The following is a 21,646-nucleotide window of genomic DNA, read 5'->3' as shown; positions in this document are numbered from 1 at the left end:
AATTTAGTAAGTTGGTCATTCTGCACCAGATTGTGAAGGACACACGGACACGTGCAGTCCGTGAAACACATTCCATGTGATGATTATATTTCCCGGACCGGCCACGGCTCATGGACCAAACATATTTTCTCTGTGTCCGTTCCGTTTTTTTTGTAGACCATATGCGGAACCATTCATTTCAATGGGTCCGCAAAAAAAACGGAAGTTACTCCGTGTGCATTCCGTTTCTGTATGTCTGCATGTCCGTTCCACAAACAAATTGAACATGTCCTATTATTGTCCACATTACGGACAATGATAGGGCTGTTCTATTAGGGGCCGGCTGTTCCGTTCTGCAAAAGTCATTTTTAAGACTACAAAAATTTTTTTTTTTAAAAATTATATATAATTATTATTATTTTAACATTACCCTCTAAGGGGGCTTATACAATGGAATAACTTGTACTGCATCTAGGCCCCTTTGGAAACCTTGATTCGCTATGTTGTAAGGTGTCGTATACAGTAACACAGGCATATGTGAGCAGTACAACAAGAACAGGCGCACAGTAGGTTTCATGTCTCTTACCTGCTCCTTCCACTTTGTCAGCCCCCCTGCTCCATGTAACTTGTCGCGTCTCCAGCTTCACTTGGAACGTCCTTCTCTCTGGTTTCTGAGACTTCTTGGAGTAAAAGAGGGTCATCACTGTGCCAACCTCCAGGCTTCTGCATAGATGGGTCAGCTCAGCTTCACTCTGCCCAGAAGGGGCAAAGCCATTTAAAAGAGACCCTGCATCCATCATCCTTCCACTCCAGGGGGGCTACTCAGAGGGCACAATCCAAATCAGAGGCCATGAGAGGACAATCCAATCCTGCAAGTGCTGCTGCCTGCAATATCAGACCAGGGAAGAATGATTTCCAGCCCTCTCTATTGTTGCCAACTGTGTCTGAGCTGAGATCTCCCTCCTCCTCCTCACCCTCCTCCTCTTCCACCTCCTCCTTCTCTTCTTCTCCTCCTCTGCATGCACTGATCACAGGAACATGATCTGAGGAAGTGTCCCTCCTGCAGACCCTCACATCTCTCTTGCCCCTAAAGCAAACATCTGCAGTGCATACATGGACAAGCAGGGATCCTGCAGATATGGCCAGTGTCTCACAGGGGGATTCACAGACTGGAATCAGCAGATACCCACCCAGTGCCTCCTTGCAGTGTCCTGCTACATGAAATCCATAGAGATTCCAGGGGGATTAAAAGCAGAAAGGAACTGGAGCCAGGACTCCACACCCCCTCAATACTGGGACTGCCTCTTAAAGGGATAGACTTCCCTTCCACTTCGCCTATGGAGCAGACAGACTGCTGGGTTACATGTGCTTCCACCTGAGGGAGCTCGGCTGGGAAGGCCTTATGCATGTAGTGTGACATATGGCAATGGTCGCCTTGTATAAGGTCTCATGCACCAGACTGGATTTTGCCATCCGCATACAGCACACTGACCTTGGCATTTCTACGGGGCCAGGGACACATCCGTATTTTTCACGGATCTGTGTGGCCAATGCAATTGATGAATTTGGTCTGTATTGCGGATGAGAATAGTCATTTCTATGGATGGGAATTAGAAAAATGGGGAATGCACACGGAAGGTATCCGTGTTTTGCGGTCGTCTGAACGAGCCCTAATACAAAAAATATACTGGAGGACGTTTATCAAACTGGTGTAAAGGAAACTGGTTTAGTTGCCCATAGCAACCAATCAGATTCCACTTTTCATTTTCCAAAGCAGCTCTGAAAAATGAAAGGTAGAATCTGATTGGTTGCTATTGGCAACAGTTTTGATAACTCTAGTTTCACATATACAGCCAGGGTTTCTGGCAGAGAATGCTGGGAATCACCTGGACAAAAACCACTGCGTGCCACGGTCTTCGTCCAGCCGATTCTTGTCTTTGCCGTGTATTAGCCAGATCTCTGCCGGACCCCATTATACTCAGTGGGGTCTAGTGGGCAGGCGACAGTATCCACCAATGCCGGCATAGATGAAACTATCCTAAATCTACCTATCTATCTAATTTATGGTGGCAGGCTGTAGGCGACAAAAACGGATACTGTCATATGCAGGAGCCCTTATATAGATTCAGGGAGCCAGGATTTTATCACTTACATGGGATGCGTCCTGAGTCATTACAGTCAATGGGGATGCGGAGGTGAAGCAGAGAATCTGGCAATGCCGGATCCTGCGAGATCTGGAGGCTGCTCTGTGCCAGAACAGCCTGCCGGATCTCCTCAAGGCTCCATTCAGACGTCCGTAGAATGTGTCCGCACCCGTTCCGCAATTATCCGGAATAGGTGCGGACCCATTTATTATATATAGGGCAAGAATGAATGCGGACAGCACACAGTGTGCTGTCCACATCCGCATTTCCAAAGTGCAGCCCCGAACTTCCGGTCCGCGACTCCGGAAAAAAATAGAACATGTCCTATTCTTGTCCGCAATTGCGGATAAGAATAGGCAGTTCTTTGGGGGTGCCGGCCGGGTGTTTTGCGGATCCGCAATACACTATGGACGTGTGAATGGACCCTAACGGAGAAATGAAAGCTCTCCGACTCATCTGTTCAAGTATTATATTTCTAATGGCCAACATTTTCATTGCCGCCACTGTTTGGATGGCTGCAGCTTCTCCCAAGTTTAATCGCTCCAAAATTCCTGTGTTAATGTGATTTTCAGCCACTTTTATATTGATTATTGCTAGGCCATTGGTATTAGATCTGTGTGGGTCCAACTACCAGAACTCCAATGATCAGCTGACTGCGATATCCATTCATTATGTAACAGACAGAGCGCCGTACATTTAGTAGTGGTCATGCCTGGTACTGCAGCTGTCTGCTGCTCAGTGCCCTTCTGGTGAGGGACTGAGCTGCAATACCAAGCACGACCACAACAAAATATAGGGCGCTGTGACAGGTAAATCTGATATTAATGGCCTGTCCTAAGAATAAACCATGAGTATAAGGCTAGGGCTACACAAGGACATTTGTCACGCGACTATTTGTCGTAGTAATGTTGCGCAGCATATTTTGTGATGTTAGTCTATGGTGTCATGCTGTGACATGCTGCGACATGACAGTCACAGAAAAACCTATTTAAGATGGATTTTTGTGCGACTGTCGTGTCGCAGTCGCAGCATGTAGCATGTCGCAGTGCGACACAATAAACTACCATTACAAAATATGTTGCGCAACAATGTTACAGTGTAGCTGTACCCTATATATTGCGCAAATTATGTCGCATGACACATGTCACCGTGTAGCCCTAGCCCAGTGATGGCGAACCTTTAAGAGACCAAGTGTCCGAACTGCAACCCAAAACCCACTTATTTATCGCATACTGGCATGCCTTAGACTTTTTTCAGGGTGTGGGTGCCCACAGAGAGGGCTCTGAGTACCGCCTCTGGCACCCGTGCCATAGGTTCGCCACCACTGCCCTAGCCTAATGCCTCTTTCACACGAGCGTGACGGATTACATCCGGATGCGTTCAGAGTGCGTTCAGTGAAACTCGCACCATTTTGCAAGCAAGTTCAGTCAGTTTTGTCTGCGATTGCGTTCAGTTGTTCAGTTTTTTCTGCGCACATACAGTCAGTTTTCATGCGTTTTTCATGTGCGTGATAAAAAACTGAAGGTTTACAAACAACATCTCTTAGCAACCATCAGTGAAAAACGCATTGCATATGCACTTGCTTGCGGATGCAACGCGTTTTTCACTGAAGCCCCATTCACTTCCAAGGGGCCAGGGCTGCGTGAAAAACTCAGAATATAGAACATGCTGCGTTTTTCACGGAACGCAGAACTGATGCGTGAACAAAAAAAAACGCTCATGTACACAGACGCATTGAAATGAATGGGTCAGGATTCAGTGCGGGTGCTATGCGTTCACGTCACCGCATTGCACCCGCGCGGAAAACTCGTTCGTGTAAAAGGGGCCTAAGTCTTGAAACGTTTACTTTATTGACTCGACACGTCACCTGCTGCCAATTCTGATGCTGCATACTTAAAGGGGTTGCCTGGCCTAAGAGCCAACAAACCAATGCTCCTAACCTGTGTCCCTTTAAAAAAAAAAACACCTGTCCATAGTCCCGCCATGCCTGCATTGCTGACCACCTTCCCATTTCCGGACCAGAAGTGGCTTGGTCGTGTGGCCGCTGTGACAAGTCACTGGCGAGCACAATAATCTGCTACAATGCAAGAGCTGCAGGACCTGTGGTGACATCACTGCCATGTGGTCAGTGCAGGAGGGGCCAGCAGTGGAGAGGAGAAGAGGTAAGGACCTGTGATGATGTCACCTTCATGTGATCAGTGCAGGCAGGACAGAGTTCAGCAGTGGAGAAGTGGTGAGCCTGAGAAACCTTGGAAGTTGTAGTCCTCTCCTCTTATACTCCCTCTCTGATTTGTCCTTTGATTTTCCATAATATCGGCTTTGACATACCTCTGAGTTGTAGTCCTCTCCTCTTATACTCCATCTGTGAATTGTCCTTTGATATCCCATAATAACAGTCTGGCCATGCTGGTAATTGTAGTCCTCTCCTCTTATACTTCCTTTCTCATTGTCCTCTGATATCCCATAATACAGGCCTGGCCATGCTGGTAGTTGTAGTCCTCTCCTCTTATACTTCCTTTCTCATTGTCCTCTGATATCCCATAATACAGGCCTGGACATGATGGGAGTTGTAGTCCTCTCCTCTTATACCCCCCCCCCCCTGCATTGTCTTCTGATATCCCATAATACAGGCCTGAACATGATGGGAGTTGTAGTCCTCTCCTCTTTAACACCCTCCCTGCATTGTCTCCTGATATCCCATAATATTTGCCTGGGCATACTGGGAGTTGTAGTCCTCTCCTCTTATACCTCCTCCCTTAAATATCCTCTATCTTTTAATAACTGCATGGGCATGCTGGGGGTTGTAGTCCTGTTATACCTCCTCCCTGTAATGTCCTCTGACGCTGGTATATAGATTACGGTTTCCATTCTGTGTTGTATTGTCTCCCACTGTCCCGGGTATAGTGCTCCCCCTACAAAAGAAAATAGAACATGTCCTATTCTAATCCGTTTTGTGGACAAAAATAGGCATTTCTATTATGGGTGGCCCGCTCCATTCAGCAAATGCACACGGGCAGCATCCGTGTTTTTCGGATCCGCAATTTGTGGACCGCAAAACACGGCACGGTCGTGTGCATGAGCCCTAAGGGAAATATTAAAGAGGTTGTAGATCTGTACCAGGTTCATCACAATATCTGATAAATGTGGTGCAAGGACAGACACTTGTCTAATGTTATACTGACTATTGGTAGGCTTTGTCAGTGACTGAATATTACTCCAGAACTGGGGTCAAATTTTGCCATAAAATGCAGCATCTTAGAACAACCCTCTGAGCCAGGGGTGGGGAATCTTTTTGCTGCCAAGGGCCATTTGGATATTTGTAACATTGTTCGAGGGCCATACAAAATTCTCAACTTAAAAATTTGACGACTGTATTTGGTCAAACATATAAGTGGCTTAGGGGTAAGTTACAGAAATTGCGCTTCAATTAAAAAAAATCTGTAGTTTTGCAGCACAAAATGGCGCCTGCACTATATATTACAAATATTACAGGCGATATTTTGACCACATATAGCAGTCTAATTTTTAAGTTGGGAATGTTATATATTTAGTTCTTTATTCAACATTATTGGCAGCCAAGTTAAACCCAGAGGGGTCCAGAGAGGGGTTCACCCAGCTTTCACTCTCCCTGCCGCTTTCTTCACAACTGTCCCTGCCTTTGTCCCTTTTTCAGCCTTAGATCTGCCCCCATCAGCCTCTTATCAGACCCCCCAGCCTACATCAGCCTCAGATCAGACCCTCCCCAGCCTTAGATCAGACCCCCAGCCTCAGATCAGCCCCCATCAGACCCCCCCAGCCTCAGATCAGACCCTCATCAGACTCCCCAGCCTCAGATCAGACCCCCCAGCCACAGATCAGACCATCAGGCCTCCCCAGCCTCAGATCAGACCCCCAATAGGCCCCCCAGCCTCATATCAGACCCCCAATAGGCCCCCCAGCCTCAGATCAGACCCCTAGCCTCAGATCAGCCCCATCAGACCCCCCCCCCAGCCTCGGATCAGACCCTCCCCACCCTCAGATATGACCCCTATCAGACCCTCCCACCCTCAGATCACCCCTAATCAGACCTCAGATCAGACATTTAAAATAAATTATAAAATAAACTTACCTCTCCAGCTCTGGACAGTGCTGCCACTTTGCAGATTTACTTACCCTCCCTGGTCTTCTTCCTGCTGCGCTGTACTGTGACCTGACAGCGCACACACCATCAGGTCACAGTGCGCGTCTACGTGCACTACGTCCTGACACTGTACGTGTCAGGACACAGCGTGGGGCCGTTAGACCAGGGAAGGTGAGTACAGCTAGCAATGCGCTGTTCTCACCTTCCTGTGCCTCCCGCATGATAATGAGCATTATCACAATATGTTCTTGCAGGGGGCCACATACGGCCCCCCGGGCCAGAGGTTCCCCACCACTGCTCTAACCCATGCCTCTTTGGCGAGCTAGGTGCAGAGGATTTCTCTAGATGTCCCATATTTTGGCACAGTTCATGTCTAGGGACACTCACACTGGTAAATGTGGGCCATTGTACTGAAGTAACAGTATCATTTCCTTCCAACAAGAAAAACCTAAGAGCTGCTTTTATATGACTTCAGGTAAGCAGCTACAATAGTTCTCTCCTGTTTGTAGGTGGAAACTAGAGCATCAAGAAACCCACACAAACTGTATGCAGAGTCAGACGCAAAGCCTATTCAAAAAGTCTTAGCCATGGGCTGCTTAACCCCTTCCTAACTGGAGCATTTTCCTTTTTTTGCGTTTTTGTTTTTCACTTTCTGCCTTCCCAAAGCCATAACTTTTTATTTTTCTGTTCACAAAGCTGTATGAGGGCTTGTTTTTTTGCAGGACAAGTTGTAGTTTCTAATGTTATCATTTAATATTGCATATGATATAGTGGGAGGCTGGAAAAAAATTCCAAATGTGGTGGAGTTGGGGAAAATGCACAATTTTTCCACAGTTTTGATTTTCGTTTTTATGGTGTTCCTTATGCAGTAAAACTGACCTGTTTGAAGATTCTCTGGTTAAAGGGGTTCTGAACTTTGCAACAATGTAGAGAAGGTAACAAAAAGAACATGCGGCACTCACCAAAGTAGCAAAAAAGTATCTCTTTATTCTTCCTTCATTCAGGACGAAGTAAGTGGGGTGCTGGGGCGGACAGGCTCTTGCAGGTGATCAGCGGCTACGGCCGTTTCGCGCGTACTATTGCGCTTCTTCTGCACTTTGTTTAAACTGATGATCTATCCTCTGGATAGATCATCAGCATCTGATCGGCGGGGGTCCGACACCCGACACCCCCGCCGATCAGCGCCGCGGCCTTCTCACTGTTTGTCGCTGGCCCAGTGACGTCACGACTAGTATCAACTAGCCTGGGCTGGGCTAAGCTCCATTCAAGTGAACAGAGCTTAGCCCCGCCCAGGCAAGTTGATACTAATCGTGACGTCACTGGGCCGGAGGAAAACAGTTAAAAGGCCGCGGCGCTGCTGGAGCAAACAGCTGGTAGGCGGGGGTCCCGGGTGTCGGACCCCCGCCGATCAGATGCTGATGATCTATCTAAACAAAGTGCAGAACCCCTTTAAGTATAATTACAGTAGTACCACATTTAGATAGTTTTACTTGTGTTTTAATACAAAAAAAAAATATTTAAACTTTGGAAAATTTTTCTTTGCATTGCCATATTCTGACCCTCGTAACTTCTTTATAGTTACATCTACAAAGCTGTGTGTGGACTTATTTTTTTGCAGGGTGATAATTTTAGGGTACGTATGAATTTTTTTATCATGTTTTTGGGGAGGTTAAGCAATGAAAAAGCAGCGAATCAGCCATTTTTATCTTTCTTCTATTACAGCGTTCAGCATATGGGATAAATATGTTAATAGTTTGGGCATTTTGGGATGTGGCAGTGCACATTTATTATATTTTTTTATTCAAGTAATAGAAGTAGGAAACAGGTGGCACAGCTGAAAGCTCAATATAATGATTATACCGACAGACTTAGTCCGACTCAAGCGCGCCTATATGTCTTCACTGCAACACAGTGGTGCATCAGCCAGCCAGAAAAAGTGCATAACCAATGTAGGTACAAAGATAAAAAGGCGGCACTCACCCATGCAGTTTCATAAAACAAATCCTTTATTCATCTGGGATGTGAGTACAAATGAAAGAGAACCGAGGGCTGGGCCCACAGATTCAGAGGGTACACGATGCCATACAGACAGCGGTTCTTTTACAACACTTGCATTTACTGAACAGTATGTGGAAAAAGTATGTGAACCCCTAGACTAATGACATCTCCAAGAGCTAATTGGAGTGAGGTGTCAGCCCACTGGAGTCCAATCAATGAGATGAGATTGGAGGTGTTGCTTACAGCTGCCCTGCCCTATAAAAAACCCACACCAGTTCTGGGTTTGCTTTTCACAAGACACATTGTCTGATGTGAATGATGCCTCGCACAAAAGAGCTCTCAGAAGACCTACAATTAAGAAATATTGACTTGCATAAAGCTGGAAAGGGTTATAAAAGTATCTCCAAAAGCCTTTCTGTTCATCAGTCCACAGTAAGACAAATTGTCTATAAATAGAGAAAGTTCAGCACTGCTGCTACTCTCCCTAGGAGTGGCTGTCCTGTAAAGATGACTGCAAGAGCACAGCGCTGTCACGGTCATATTGGTGTTTGACCGTGACGCGGTTGCCGTGCAGACTGGTTGCCAGGGGCAACGTGTAGTTTGTGGTTTGCACGTGCACTTTCCCCTTTAGGTGTGCCTCCCTGCTGTTTGGTCAGCAAGGGGTTAATCTTCTGGCTAGTGAGGATTAAGGTGTTTCCTGGGTGTGGCCGCAAGCTTGATATAAACCTGTGGCTTGCTGGCTGGGGGCAGTGGTTCTACTGCCTTTGCTGGACTAGGACCTTGCTTCTAGCTCTTTGTCCCTAGTTGTCATCAATGTCATCCCGGTGTCTTCTTCCCTTCCTTTCCTTATTTGTTTGGAGTGGGTTATGTTCTGGAAATTTGCATGTCTAGTTTGGTGTTACATGTCTGGTGGTGTTTGGTGTCCTTACTTTGGTTGTATCCTCCGGAAGGGGGTCTGTGGTTCCCCGGAGGGGGGAACCAATTGTCCCTACGCAGCTATGTATGTCCTGGATACCTGTGTGGTTGTGGTGTGTGCTGTGTCTTTAATGTGTGTGGACATCAGCACTTGTGCACGGGTTCCAGTCGGTGTGACGGTGGCAGGTAAGTGTGTTGCATTTGTCGCTTACCTGCCAATTCCATATGCTGTATACGGTCTCCTTTCTTTGCAGCTTGGCCGGTGGAGACTCCTGTTCTTCCGTGTTGTGGAGGAGCAGGTTGTCTTTACCCTGCTCCTAGTCCAGGGATTTCCTGAGGGTTAGTAGGGCCCAGAGGTTCCGGAATATGAGCCCTCTTACCATCTGGGTTGGCTCCTACGGTTAGGAGTCAGGGCCAGAATTAGGGACGCTGTAGGAGGTGACCTGCTCCCTTATTCCTCCCACTGGCCTTGTTGCTTCCTAGTTGCCTCCGCATTGTACGGTGGGGAGTTTCCCCCACTCCCCACCGTGACAAGAGCAGACTGCTCAATAAGGTGAAGAAGAATCGAAGCCCAAATAGAATATCTGGAAGAGGAGTTATCCCTTTCGGAACTTCAGGAGGCTTTGGGATCTGTCTCGGGGAATTCGTCGCCAGGGATGGATGGCCTTCCATATGAGGTTTACCGCAAGTACAGCGATGTGATTCTCCCCCAGCTGTTAGAGGTCTTTTCTCAGGCAATACAGGGAGGGAGCTTACCATGCACTATGATGGAGGCTCTTATTGTTTTAATTCCTAAAAAGGATAAGGACCCGATAGAAATGAGTTCCTATAGACCAATCTCGCTACTAAACACAGATGCCAAGCTACTATCTAAAGTTTTGGCTAGGAGGCTTTCACGGGTTATATCCACTATTATCCACCCAGACCAAAATGGCTTTATGCCAAAAAGGGGCACCCATCAGAATTTGCATAGGCTATTTATGAATATTCAGTCTCCGGGGCGTGGTGCCCGCTCCATCCTGTCGCTGGATGCCACCAAAGCCTTCGACAGGGTGGAGTGGACTTTTCTCTGGGAGGTGATGAAAAAAATGGGCTTTGGCCCTAGATTTATGGCGATGGTTCAGCTATTATATAGTTCCCCAGCTGCTAGGATCAGGATTAATGATACGATCACAGAGAGCTTCACCCTAGGAAGAGGCACCCGTCAAGGCTGTCCTCTCTCCCCCCTTCTTTTCAATATTTATATTGAACCCTTAGCAGCCAGTATAAGGCAGGATTTGCAGGTGGCCGGCTTTGGTATAATGGGGAAGCACGACCGTGTATCTCTCTATGCAGATGACATCTTGGTTTTTCTTCAGCAAACAGAAACTACTCTCCCTCGTATAATGGATTTGGTTGGTTTTTTTTCTGCTCCGTCTGGCCTGGAGATCAATTGGGAGAAGACTGTTCTCCTCCCTATAGACGAGCTGAGAGGTGACTGGGATAACCAGTTAACAGTCTCTGAATCAGTAAAGTACCTGGGGATTTCAGTTTCTGCCAAACCTCAGGAATATCTACAACTTAACTTGATTCCCCTGCTGATTAAGCTGAGGGCTAAAATCAAGATATGGCAAAAAAATTCTGCACACAAGAGCTGATAGAATTTCTTTAATAAAAATGGTAGTACTGCCCCAGGTTCTTTATGTCCTGCGCAACTCGCCTGTATGGATCGCAGATAAGTATTTTAGACTAATTGAGCGGATGCTTAACGACCTACTATGGGGGAGGAAGCGTGTTAGATTGAAGGCGCTCTATTTCTCTATGCCTTATAATCAGGGAGGCTTTAACCTCCCTTATTTTAGGGGTTACTTTATGGCCTCTCAACTCTGCCTTTTTAGTGACTGGGAAAATAGCCATTTCTGCAATAAAGTGGTGAAAGACTCAGGCTTTACGGATTTCTTTACTGTATTGGAGTCCGACTATCTATTAAATATACAGACCGGGTATACACTTTTCTGCAGAATGGCTATAAAGACCTGGCGGGTCATTAGGAGCTGGTGTGGAGTTAAGGCATCACTTATTTGCACCCCATTGTGGCATAATCCAAAGCTAGTGAATTTAAGCGATCTGAATTGTTGCCAGTATTGGAGGACTAAGAAGGTTCAGTATTTACATCAGGTGGTTAGTGGTGGACAAATTCTGTCCTCGATGGAAATACGGCACAGAGCAAATTTGGGTGAGGTGGCCTGGTACGCATATTTCCAATTGAGGTCTGCACTTTCTAGCACTCTGAATAGTCACCTTCTTCTTATAGATACTCCTGAATTCCTACACGATTTTATTATTAAGAAAGCTGCCACGAAAATCAAAATATCACATTGTTATAGACACTTAATGAAACATTTTTTTCGGGGTCTTCTTTCTCCAGGACAGAAGTCCTGGTCTTTGTTACTTTCAGAGGTGGGTCCCCCAGATTGGGAGAATATAGGGGATAGTTTAAAATATGTTTCACATAATTTTAATCACACTGTTGTACAATTTAACATTTTGCACAAAATATATGTGACACCTCTGTGGCTATATAGAAGAGGACTTAGAGCCTCCTCTGATTGCCCACGTTGTGGCGACTCCGAGGCAGACCACTTACACCTGTTTTGGGATTGCCCAATGGTGGGTAGTTACTGGAGATCGGTCCAGACCACCTTGGCTTGTAAACTTAACATTGTTGTTCCTCTGTCTCCCAGGATATGGGTCTTGGGAGACCTATTGGAGGTTAATTATCAGCCCATAAAACGTCAATTATTGATCAAGGTTATGTTCCTGGCTAGGCTTCTTGTCGCTAGACTATGGTTTAGCTCCTCCGCTCCAGACTGCAGCAACTGGCTGGCTCTGGTCGAGAAAGTGAAAAGCTATGAGAAGATTCTGTACAAACAAAGAGGATCTTATCTAAAATGGGGTAAACTGTGGGAAGAGTGGGACATGGTTTAATTAATTTGGAACTTTCCTTTTTTATTATATACCTTTTTTTTTTTTTTTTTTCCTTTTCCTGCAAGGTTGGGAGGGGGGGGATAGGTGGGGTGGGTTGGGGATGATTTCAGAATTTATAATATTATAAATGTTATGCGGATATGTATTTTTGCACTATAAATAAAATATGGAAATTTTAAAAAAAGGTGAAGAAGAATCCAGCTAAAGACTTACAAAAGTCTCTGGCATATGCTAACATCCCTGTTAGCGAATCTTCGATATACGTAAAAAACTAAACAAGAATGGATTCCATGGGAGGATACCACAGAGGCCACTGCTGTCCAAAAAAAAAATATTGCTGCACGTTTACAGTTTGCACAAGAGCACCTGGGTGTTCCTCAGCAGTACTGGCAAAATATTCTGTGGACAGATGAAACCAAAGTTGAGTTGTTTGGAAGAAACACACAACACTATATGTGCAGAAAAAGAGGCACACCAACATCAAAACCTCATCCCAACTCTGAAGTATGGTGGTGGGGGCATCATGGTTTGGGGCTGCTTTGCTGCGTCAGGGCCTGGACGGATTGCTATCATCGAAGGAAAAATGAATTCCCAAATTTATCAAGACATTTTGCAGGAGAACTTAAGGCCATCTGTCCACCAGCTGAAGCTCAAAAGAAGATGGGTGTTGCAACAGGACAACGACCCAAAGCATAGAAGTAAATCAACAACAGAATGGCTTAAACAGAAGAAAATACGCCTTCTGGAGTGGCCCAGTCAGAGTCCTGACCTCAACCCGATTGAGATGCTGTGGCATGACCTCAAGAAAGCGATTCACACCAGACATCCCAAGAATATTGCTGAACTGAAACAGTTCTGTAATGAGGAATGGTCAAGAATTACTCCTGACCGTTGTGCATGTCTGATCTGCAACTACAGGAAACATTTGGTTGAAGTTATTGCTGCCAAAAGAGGTTCAACCAGTTATTAAATCCAAGGGTTTACATACTTTTTCCACCTGCACTGTGAATGTTTACATGGTGTGTTCAATAAAAACATGGTAACATTTAATTCTTTGTGTGTTTTTAGGTTAAGCAGACTGTGATTGTCTATTGTTGTGACTTAGATGAACATCAGATCACATTTTATGACCAATTTGTGCAGAAATCCATATCATTCCAAAGGGTTCACATACTTTTTCTTGCAACTGTATGTCCAAAAAGTGTCCCTGGAACAGTGCAATGTGATGTGACGCGGCAAAACTGCACTTACAGTTCTTGTCAGTCTCTTGATGCTTTTACTTGATCCCCTGGTTCACTCCAGCATGAACCAGACCGTCAGCCACGTGTTTCCTGGGGCCAACGCTACAAGTGTCTTCCTTGGGGCTGGTGTCCGTCTCCCCTGTGAGCCACAAATCCCTTTCTGGCTCCACAGGGGTTCTCTCCTGACTTCTTCAGCATTCACCAGGCAGCCTACGTCTGGTCTCTTCCTGCTGTGCCAGGAAACCCCTCCCCTTCACAGGGAGACTGTGATTGAGCAAGTCATTTTCAAAGTGCAGCCTCAAACCTGCATTTACAGTTCGCCATAACCCTTCTGAGAGTCTTAGCCTGCCCCTAAATTATCTGTATTTTGACTTTGTAGGCTAAATGAATACCGTATAAGATTTTTTCTCTATAGTAAACTTCAATGTAGATTAGTCCTTTGCTGCCATCTACTGACCAAACGAATTATAGCAGGCAATTTACACTCTACATTCAATAACATTGGTAAACAATCTTGCTTACATCCTTACACAAGGTTCAGCAGAGATAGCGGGGACGGAATGTGTATAATCCACGCCTAGCGGCGACGGCCGTTTCGCGCAGAATCGCACTTCCTCAGGCCGCTGACATCAGCACATTTTAAAAATGGGAAATAGCATCCAATACAATGATTAAAGTACAAATGGTAAGTGCAATTACAGAGACACACTCAGATCATTGCGGTCATTAAGCCCCAGCTGACCGAGGGCCTCGGTACGTATGATCCACCTGGCTTCTCTTTGAAGTAGTGCTCGGTGTCTGTCTCTGATAGTGTGACTCCTCCTAAATGTGATCAAGGGTCTATCGACATATTCTGTGAATGCGGTATCTCTCTTAAGTGTTTCTCTGTTCTTATAAATAGCTTTACGAATCTGATCAGCCATTGGGCTAAACTTAAAGGAGAAGACAAATCTCTTCCTTTAATCCCCCTCAGCAACCCCAGAATGCCTCTTACCCTTACCTCTCCTATTGGTGAGTAGATCATGTTGTGAAAAATCTCTCGCTCTTTTCATGGCAACGTCTAATCAGAATAACTCCCTGGATCAACGACCCCTCTCTAGAAGCTATAGCCTGTAATATTATTACGCTCCAGAAATACATCCAGGCCCCTCTTGAATTCCTTCATTTTACTCACCATCACCACCTCCTCAGGCAGAGAGTTCCATAGTCTCACTGCTCTTACCATAAAGAATCCTCTTCCAGACGCAGAGGATGTCCCCTCGTCACAGTCACAGTCCTGGGGATAAATAGATGATGGGATAGATCTCTGTACTGACCCTGATATATTTATACATAGTAATTAGATCTCCCCTCAGTCATCTTTTTTCTAAAGTGAATAGCCCTAATTTTGATAATCTTTCAGGGTACTGTAGTTGCCCCATTCCAGTTTAGTTGCCTTCCTCTGGACCTTCTCCAGCTCTGCTATGTCTGCCTTGTTTACAGGAGCCCAGAACTGTACACAGTACTCCATGTGTGGTCTGACTAGCGATTTGTAAAGTGGTAGGACTATGTTCTCATCACGGGCATCTATGCCCCTTTTGATGCAACCCATTATCTTATTGGCCTTGGCAGCAGCTGCCTGACACTGGTTTTTGCAGCTTAGTTTGCTGTTTATTAAAATTCCTAGGTCCTTTTCCATGTCAGTGTTACCGAGTGTTTTACCATTTAGTATGTACTGGTGACTTTCATTATTCCTTCCCATGTGCATAACTTTTCATTTGTCAGTGTTAAACCTCATCTGCCACTTATCTGCCCAAGCCTCCAATCTATCCAGATCCCTCTGTAGTAGTATACTGTCCTCATCAGTGTAAATTCTTTTACACAGTTTAGTGTCATCTGCGAAAATTGATATTTTACTGTGCAAGCCTTCTACAAGATCATTAATAAATATATTGAAGAGAATAGGGCCCAATACTGACCCCTGAGGTACCCCACTAGTGACAGTGACCGAATCTGAGTGTGTACCGTTAATAACCACCCTCTGTTTTCTATTATTGAGCCAGTTACTTACCCACTTACAGACATTTTCTCCCAGTCCGAGCATTCTCATTTTATATTCTAACCTTTTATGTGGTACAGTGTCAAATGCTTTGGAGAAGTCCAGATATACGACATCCATTGATTCGCCGCTGTCAAGTCTAGAACTTACCTCCTCATAGAAACTGATTAAATTAGTTTGGCATGACCGATCCCTCACGAAGCCATGCTGATATGGCGTTATTTGCTTATTTCCGTTGAGATGCTCTAAGATAGCATCTCTCAGAAAACCTTCAAACAGTTTACCCACAACAGATGTTAAACTTACCGGCCTATACTTTCCAGGCTCTGTTTTTGGACCCTTTTTGAATATTGGCACCACATTTGCTATGCGCCAATCCTGTGGGACATTCCCTATCAGTATAGAATCTGCAAATATCAGAAATAAGGGTCTGGCTATGACATTACTTAATTCCCTTAGGATACGGGGGTGTATGCCATCCGGTCCTGGCGATTTGTCTATTTTAATCTTTTTAAGTCGCTGATGTACTTCTTCCTGGGTCAGACAGGACACTTTTTTTTTTTTTTTTTTTTTTTTAAACATCTCTTTATTGAAAAGTAAGGAATCATACAATAAGTACAGCAATCACTTGATATACCAGATAAAATACAATTTCTGTAGATTGTACAAACAGATTACTTTGCATAGTTCCCCACTCACAATTTTATAAATTTCTTCTTCCCATCCCCCCCCCCTCCTCCCCCCCCCCCCCCTTCCAAAGCCCCCCAACCCAGGAACACTAGTCAGGTCACCCTACATCGCCATACCGGATACTCCTTATACCACACGTCAGCATGTCACCCAAAATGCGCTATAATTCCAACTTCCCCAACCTGTTTGCAAGTTGTGCCTCTAAGTACCATTTTGTCAGCTTAAATGGGGCCATCAGTTCTCTGAGTTCACAAGGGGACAAAAATTCCTCAACAAAGACCTTCCACTTCTTGATGAACTTCCCCACCTGTTGTTCCTTGTCTTGTTCCACCTCCAGCCTTTCCAAATAGAGGACATTCTTCATCATCCCAACCACCTCATCCCATGACGGCACTTCCCCTCCCAGCCAGTGTCGCAGAAGAGACTTCTTCACTGACATCAACAAGAGATGTATCCCTCCTTTCTTGACCACTGACCCTATTTCCTCCTCCTGGTTTTTCGGTATGTAGTGAAATACACATTGCTGTGGCGTTGATCCCACTTTGTCCCCCCAGACCTTCTCTATCATAGCTATTGCTTGCTGCCATAGTGGCCGTATTTTAGGACACTCCCATATAGCGTGCAAGAGTCCAGCCCTTGGGAAGTCACATTTAGGGCATTTGCGCAGGTAGTGAGCGGGTGCATCCCGGTATGTTAGATTAAAGGCGTAAGTTGCTCTATGCATGAGTCTTATTTGCGTTTCCCTCCATTGCTCATTATACGTTGCCCGCCGCACCAATTCAAGGCCCTCTCTCATTTTTTTCCCCACATTATGGTCTGACAGCTCCTTCTCCCATGGTTTATATGCCCCCTTAACTAGGCCTATCATCTGAATGTTATGGATTTTTTGGTGGAGATCAGACAGTGACATATGAGAGCCATCCCTACCCAATAAAGCTGCAAACCACGCCAACCTGTCAGGGTCGCCCAGTTTGCTCGCCTGTGCTTTGCAATAGCTTTTGACTTGTAGATAGGGGAGATAATGAGTGTCATGGAGGGCATATTTTCCTTTCACCTGTTCCCATGACAACCACCCAATATTGTCGCTCTGCAACAGGTCACTAAGCCGCATAATGTTTTTGCGCCTCCACTCCTGGAATAAGCTGTTCTCCCTACCTTGGGGAAATGCCGGCAGCGACCACAATGGCAACCTAGGCGAAACATAGTAGGGGAGACCGTAGATCTTCCTGATCGCCTTCCACGCCATTATGGTGTCTTTTAATAAGACCGTCTGCTTAATTGATGCTGGAATATCTCCTAGCTTGGAGTGCAATAGGGCTTCTAAATTCTCCTTGCCAGCCAGTTCCTTCTCGAATAAAGTCGCAGAGTAATGGCCCGTTCCCCACACCCAATCCCGTATATGTCGAAATAGAGATGATAGGTTATAATGGCGTATGTTCGGAAGTTGTAACCCCCCATCATATTTCAACATTGTCAATTTAGAATAGGCAATACGAGGCCTTTTAGCCTTCCACAAGAAGCGGCTAAACGCTCTCTGCATCCTAGTGACGTCTGTGTGCTTTAACAATAGCGGAATCGTTTGGAGCGGATAAAGCAACCTTGGGAAGCTCATCATTTTAATTAAATGTGCTCTACCACACAGTGACAGGGGTAGCTCTTGCCATTTGTCCAATTCTTTCTCTATTTTCAAGAAGAGAGGGGGATAGTTCAGGGTATATATTGAGCTTGGGGTACGGCCTATCTTGATACCCAGATAGGTCAGATAGTCTTTTCGAACCTCCACCCTGTTCCTCATTCCGTTCCCCCCGTGTGGCTTATGCCCTAAAAATAGGAGCTGGCTCTTATCTACATTAATTTTATACCCTGTCACCTTCCCATACGTATCCAGTGCGTCTAGTATCCCGTCTAGCTGTAGCTCAGGCGCCCCCAAGTATAGCATAATGTCGTCAGCAAAACAGCTTATTTTTAACTCCCTTCTGCCTATCTTGATCCCGTCAAAGATGTCCGACCTCTGCAGCCATCTAGCTAGGGGCTCCATCGCCAGATTGAAGAGCAACGGGGACAAGGGACATCCCTGACGTGTTCCCTTACTGAGCGTGACAGGTTTAGATAAGAAGCCTGGTATATTCACTCTCGCCTGCGGATTGTCATATAGTGCTGTCAAGTAGTTCCTAAAAAGTCCCCGGACATTAAACCTATCTAGTACCATGTCCAGCCATTGCCAGCTAACGTTGTCAAACGCTTTCTCGGCGTCAAGTGCCAGCAACGCTGGACATGGTCCATCTTCAATCTCTCGATTGGTACTCAGAGCCGCCAGGACTTTACGGACATTTGTTACTGCGGACCTACCTTTCATAAATCCTACCTGGTGGGGGCCAATTAGATCAGGTACACAAGTCGCTAGTCTATTTGCCAAGATTTTGGACAGGATTTTAATATCCTGATTAATTAAGGAAATCGGCCTGTATGCACTCGGTTGGGTTAAGTCCCTTCCTGGCTTCGGGATAATTTTTATATAGGCCATTTTGCCCGTGCCGGGCAAACTCCCTCCTCCCATGATGGCATTAAACATCCTAGTCAAAGTCGGGGCCAGCTCGTGTTGCAATGACTTATAAAATTCCGCGGGGAACCCGTCTGGTCCCGGTGCTTTACATATCGACAAAGATTTAATGGTCGCCTCTACCTCCTCTTCCCGTATGTCACCATTTAGGGCTTCCAACACATCTGCCGACAACTGCGGCAGGTCTACCTGATCCAAAAAAAAACTTGCTGCCAACGGGTCAAAACTGTCCCCAGTATACAACGACTGGTAGTATTTACCAAGGAGGTCTACTATATCTTTCGGTTGGGTATACAGTGTTCCTGACGCATCTTTCAAGGGATGGAGCGTGGGTTGTTTAGCAAAGGGGCGTGTCAGATTAGCTAGTAGTCGCCCGGCTTTATTACCCAAGCGAAAGAACTTAGCCCTCTGGTAATCTCCGGCCCATTTTTCACGTCTTTCCTGGCAATAGTCAAAGTTATGTTTGGCTGTTGCCCAAAGCACTTTATTCGAGTCAGTGGGATTTCCGAGGAAGTCCGTATAGGCCCTCCGCACCCGACCCGTGGCTTCATCAAACTGTTTCCTCTCCTCCCGCTTCTTCCCTATCGTGTAGGACATAATCCTGCCCCTCAGTACCGCCTTCGCCGCATCCCAAAATAAACCCTGGTTCGCCGCATGTTCCACGTTGTCCTGTGCGTATTCCCACCACCAGCCTTTCAGTCTGTCAATGAACTCTTTGTCCCTGGACAGATGCTGGGGCATTCTCCATATGAAATCCTGGCCTCTAGGGACAGTGTCCATGAGGTCCACGACCACTGGGGCATGGTCTGACACCAACAAGTCCGCAATGACAACCCTCTGTACTCTGCTCAACAATCCTGCTGACGTTAAAAGGTAATCAATCCTGGACCAGGACCCCTGGGAGCACGAATAATGGGTAAATTCCCGATCGTCGGGGTGGTGGTGCCGCCATGTATCATGTAACCCCGTACTCTGTAATAACGGGGCTAGCGTCTGGTTTTTCCTTTGCTTAATAGCGGACCCTGGGACCTTCCTCCTCCTGTCTTCCTGCTCGTTAACTACCCGATTAAAGTCCCCCCCCACCAATAACATTTGCGAGTCTTCTGTCAGGATGTCCCCTTCCAACTTTTTATAAAAGGCCGCTTGGGAGTCATTCGGAGCATAAATGTTGTGTAGTACTATCTTCCCCACTGGTGAGTCAAGACACATACGTATCCATCTCCCCTGGTCATCTATTGACGTTGTTAATATATCATACCGCAGGCGCTTATGTAACAAGATCATCACTCCCGCTTTTTTTCCTATGGAAGGCGAACCCACCACGTGACCCACCCACAACCGACGCATCCTCATAAAATCCGCTTCCTCCAAATGGGTCTCCTGCAGAAGTGCTATATCAATTCTAAGTTTTTTGAGATGGCGTAATACTGCCATACGCTTAGCAGGGGACCGAAGGCCCTTAATATTCCATGTTGCTACTCGCATACTTGAGTCTGGGTTTTGAAGAACTCTGCAGGAGAGACCATTCTGGTACAACGTTCAATATAACATGCTTGGTGACTTCTGGAAATCCATATGTCAATGTGACCCTGACTAGTGAACCCCCCCCCCCCCCCCCCCAGCCCCTGAAACCTAACCCACAACATAAGAACCCACATTTCTGACTTCACTTTTTTCGCGCATCTCATAGTGTAGCAGTTGTCACTACAACATTCAAACCGTCCCATTAGCTTTCACACATCGCTTCCCACTCTCCAGCCCATATAGTTAAACATAACAGGTTGCTATAAACTCAACGGTAGTGGACCATAAGCCCAATGCTTGTCTCACGTGTCCCTTCCAGGATTCACCATCAGAGAAAGTTCAGACTCCATGGCGCCTTTAATCAGTCTGGATCCGTCTCTAGCTGTTCCGGGCCTTTGGCTCTCGGCGTCGATCTTCCCGGATTAAATCTGGCCCCTCTTCCCCTGGTTGAAGCAGTGGACCTTTGGGAAAGAGATGGAATCACGTCCTGGCCTGGTGGATCCAAGTCCAACGCTGCTTGTGCTTCCCCTGGGGAGTGGAAGGTATCAACCGAGCCATCCTGTCGATAAATCCTCAGGATAGCAGGATATATCAAAGCAAATTTAGTTTTATTTCCAGCCAGCGCGGAGCAGATTTGGGAAAATTCTCTCCTCCGTTTCGCCACCTCAGCGGAATAGTCACTAAACAGCAGGATCTTACTGCCGCGAATAATTAAGGGCTGTTCCTTGCGCCGGTACTTCGCCAGTATGGCCTCTTTGGCGGCATAGTTAAGGTACTTCGCTATCGTAGCTCTGGGCCTTGCATTATTTGAGCGCGTTCCCGCCGGTTGCGGCGGTCCCAGCCGATGCGCCCTCTCCACTATGCAGGCGCCCCTCAGCCCCAACGCCTGCGGTATTTCCGCCTCACAGATATCCGCCAGTTGGTTCAGAGGGACCGACTCCGGCAAACCAATGATCCTCAGGTTGCTCCTCCTGGAGCGGTTCTCCAGATCGTCGATCTTTTCTCTCAGGAACTGATTATTCCGCAGGAGATCACTGATGTTGTTCTGAGCTCTTTCCAGGTCTTCCTCCACCACCACCACTCTTTGCTGCACCTCTGAGATTTGAGAGGTATGTTGTGCCACTTCATTATGCAGCTGCTGCAGAGCCGCGGTGACTGTGGCCTCCAACGAGGCTTTGATATCCGGAGCCAAGAGCTTCGCCACTTCTATAGCCATCGTTTTACACGAGGCTGTGATGTCCCCTTTCGGGAGGTGGCCACACTCCACGTCTTCGTCCTCCGAACCGGAAGCCTCTGTACTCCTCTGTGTGGATTGAGAAGTCGAGCGGGTGAGTCTGTGGTATCTCTCATTCACCGGCGCCATCTTGCCCTTGGCTTTTAGCTCGTCTCCGGTCGGGAGTGTTGCCTGCATCTCCTTCTGTTGCGAACCGCCTCTGACCACAAATTTTTCCATGTGTAGCCCCCTGGTGT

The 21,646-nt window shown here is 46.4% G+C and overlaps 1 protein-coding gene across 2 annotated transcripts in view; it reads right to left on the bottom strand.

Annotated features, from left to right (window-relative positions):
- The window catches only part of PLCG1 (phospholipase C gamma 1), a 79,406-nt gene extending 78,466 nt beyond the window's left edge, over positions 1-940 (bottom strand). For both annotated transcript variants that reach the window (XM_044297960.1, XM_044297961.1), the window contains exon 1: positions 566-940. In XM_044297960.1, coding sequence (XP_044153895.1) covers positions 566-779 — 214 coding nt within the window. In that variant the 5' untranslated portion in view covers positions 780-940. The remainder of the gene's footprint in view (positions 1-565) is intronic.
- Positions 941-21,646: the final 20,706 nt, after the last annotated feature.

Source organism: Bufo gargarizans, chromosome 6, assembly GCF_014858855.1.
Source record: "Bufo gargarizans isolate SCDJY-AF-19 chromosome 6, ASM1485885v1, whole genome shotgun sequence".
NCBI lineage: Eukaryota > Metazoa > Chordata > Amphibia > Anura > Bufonidae > Bufo > Bufo gargarizans.
This window is presented reverse-complemented; position numbering and strand designations above follow the sequence as displayed.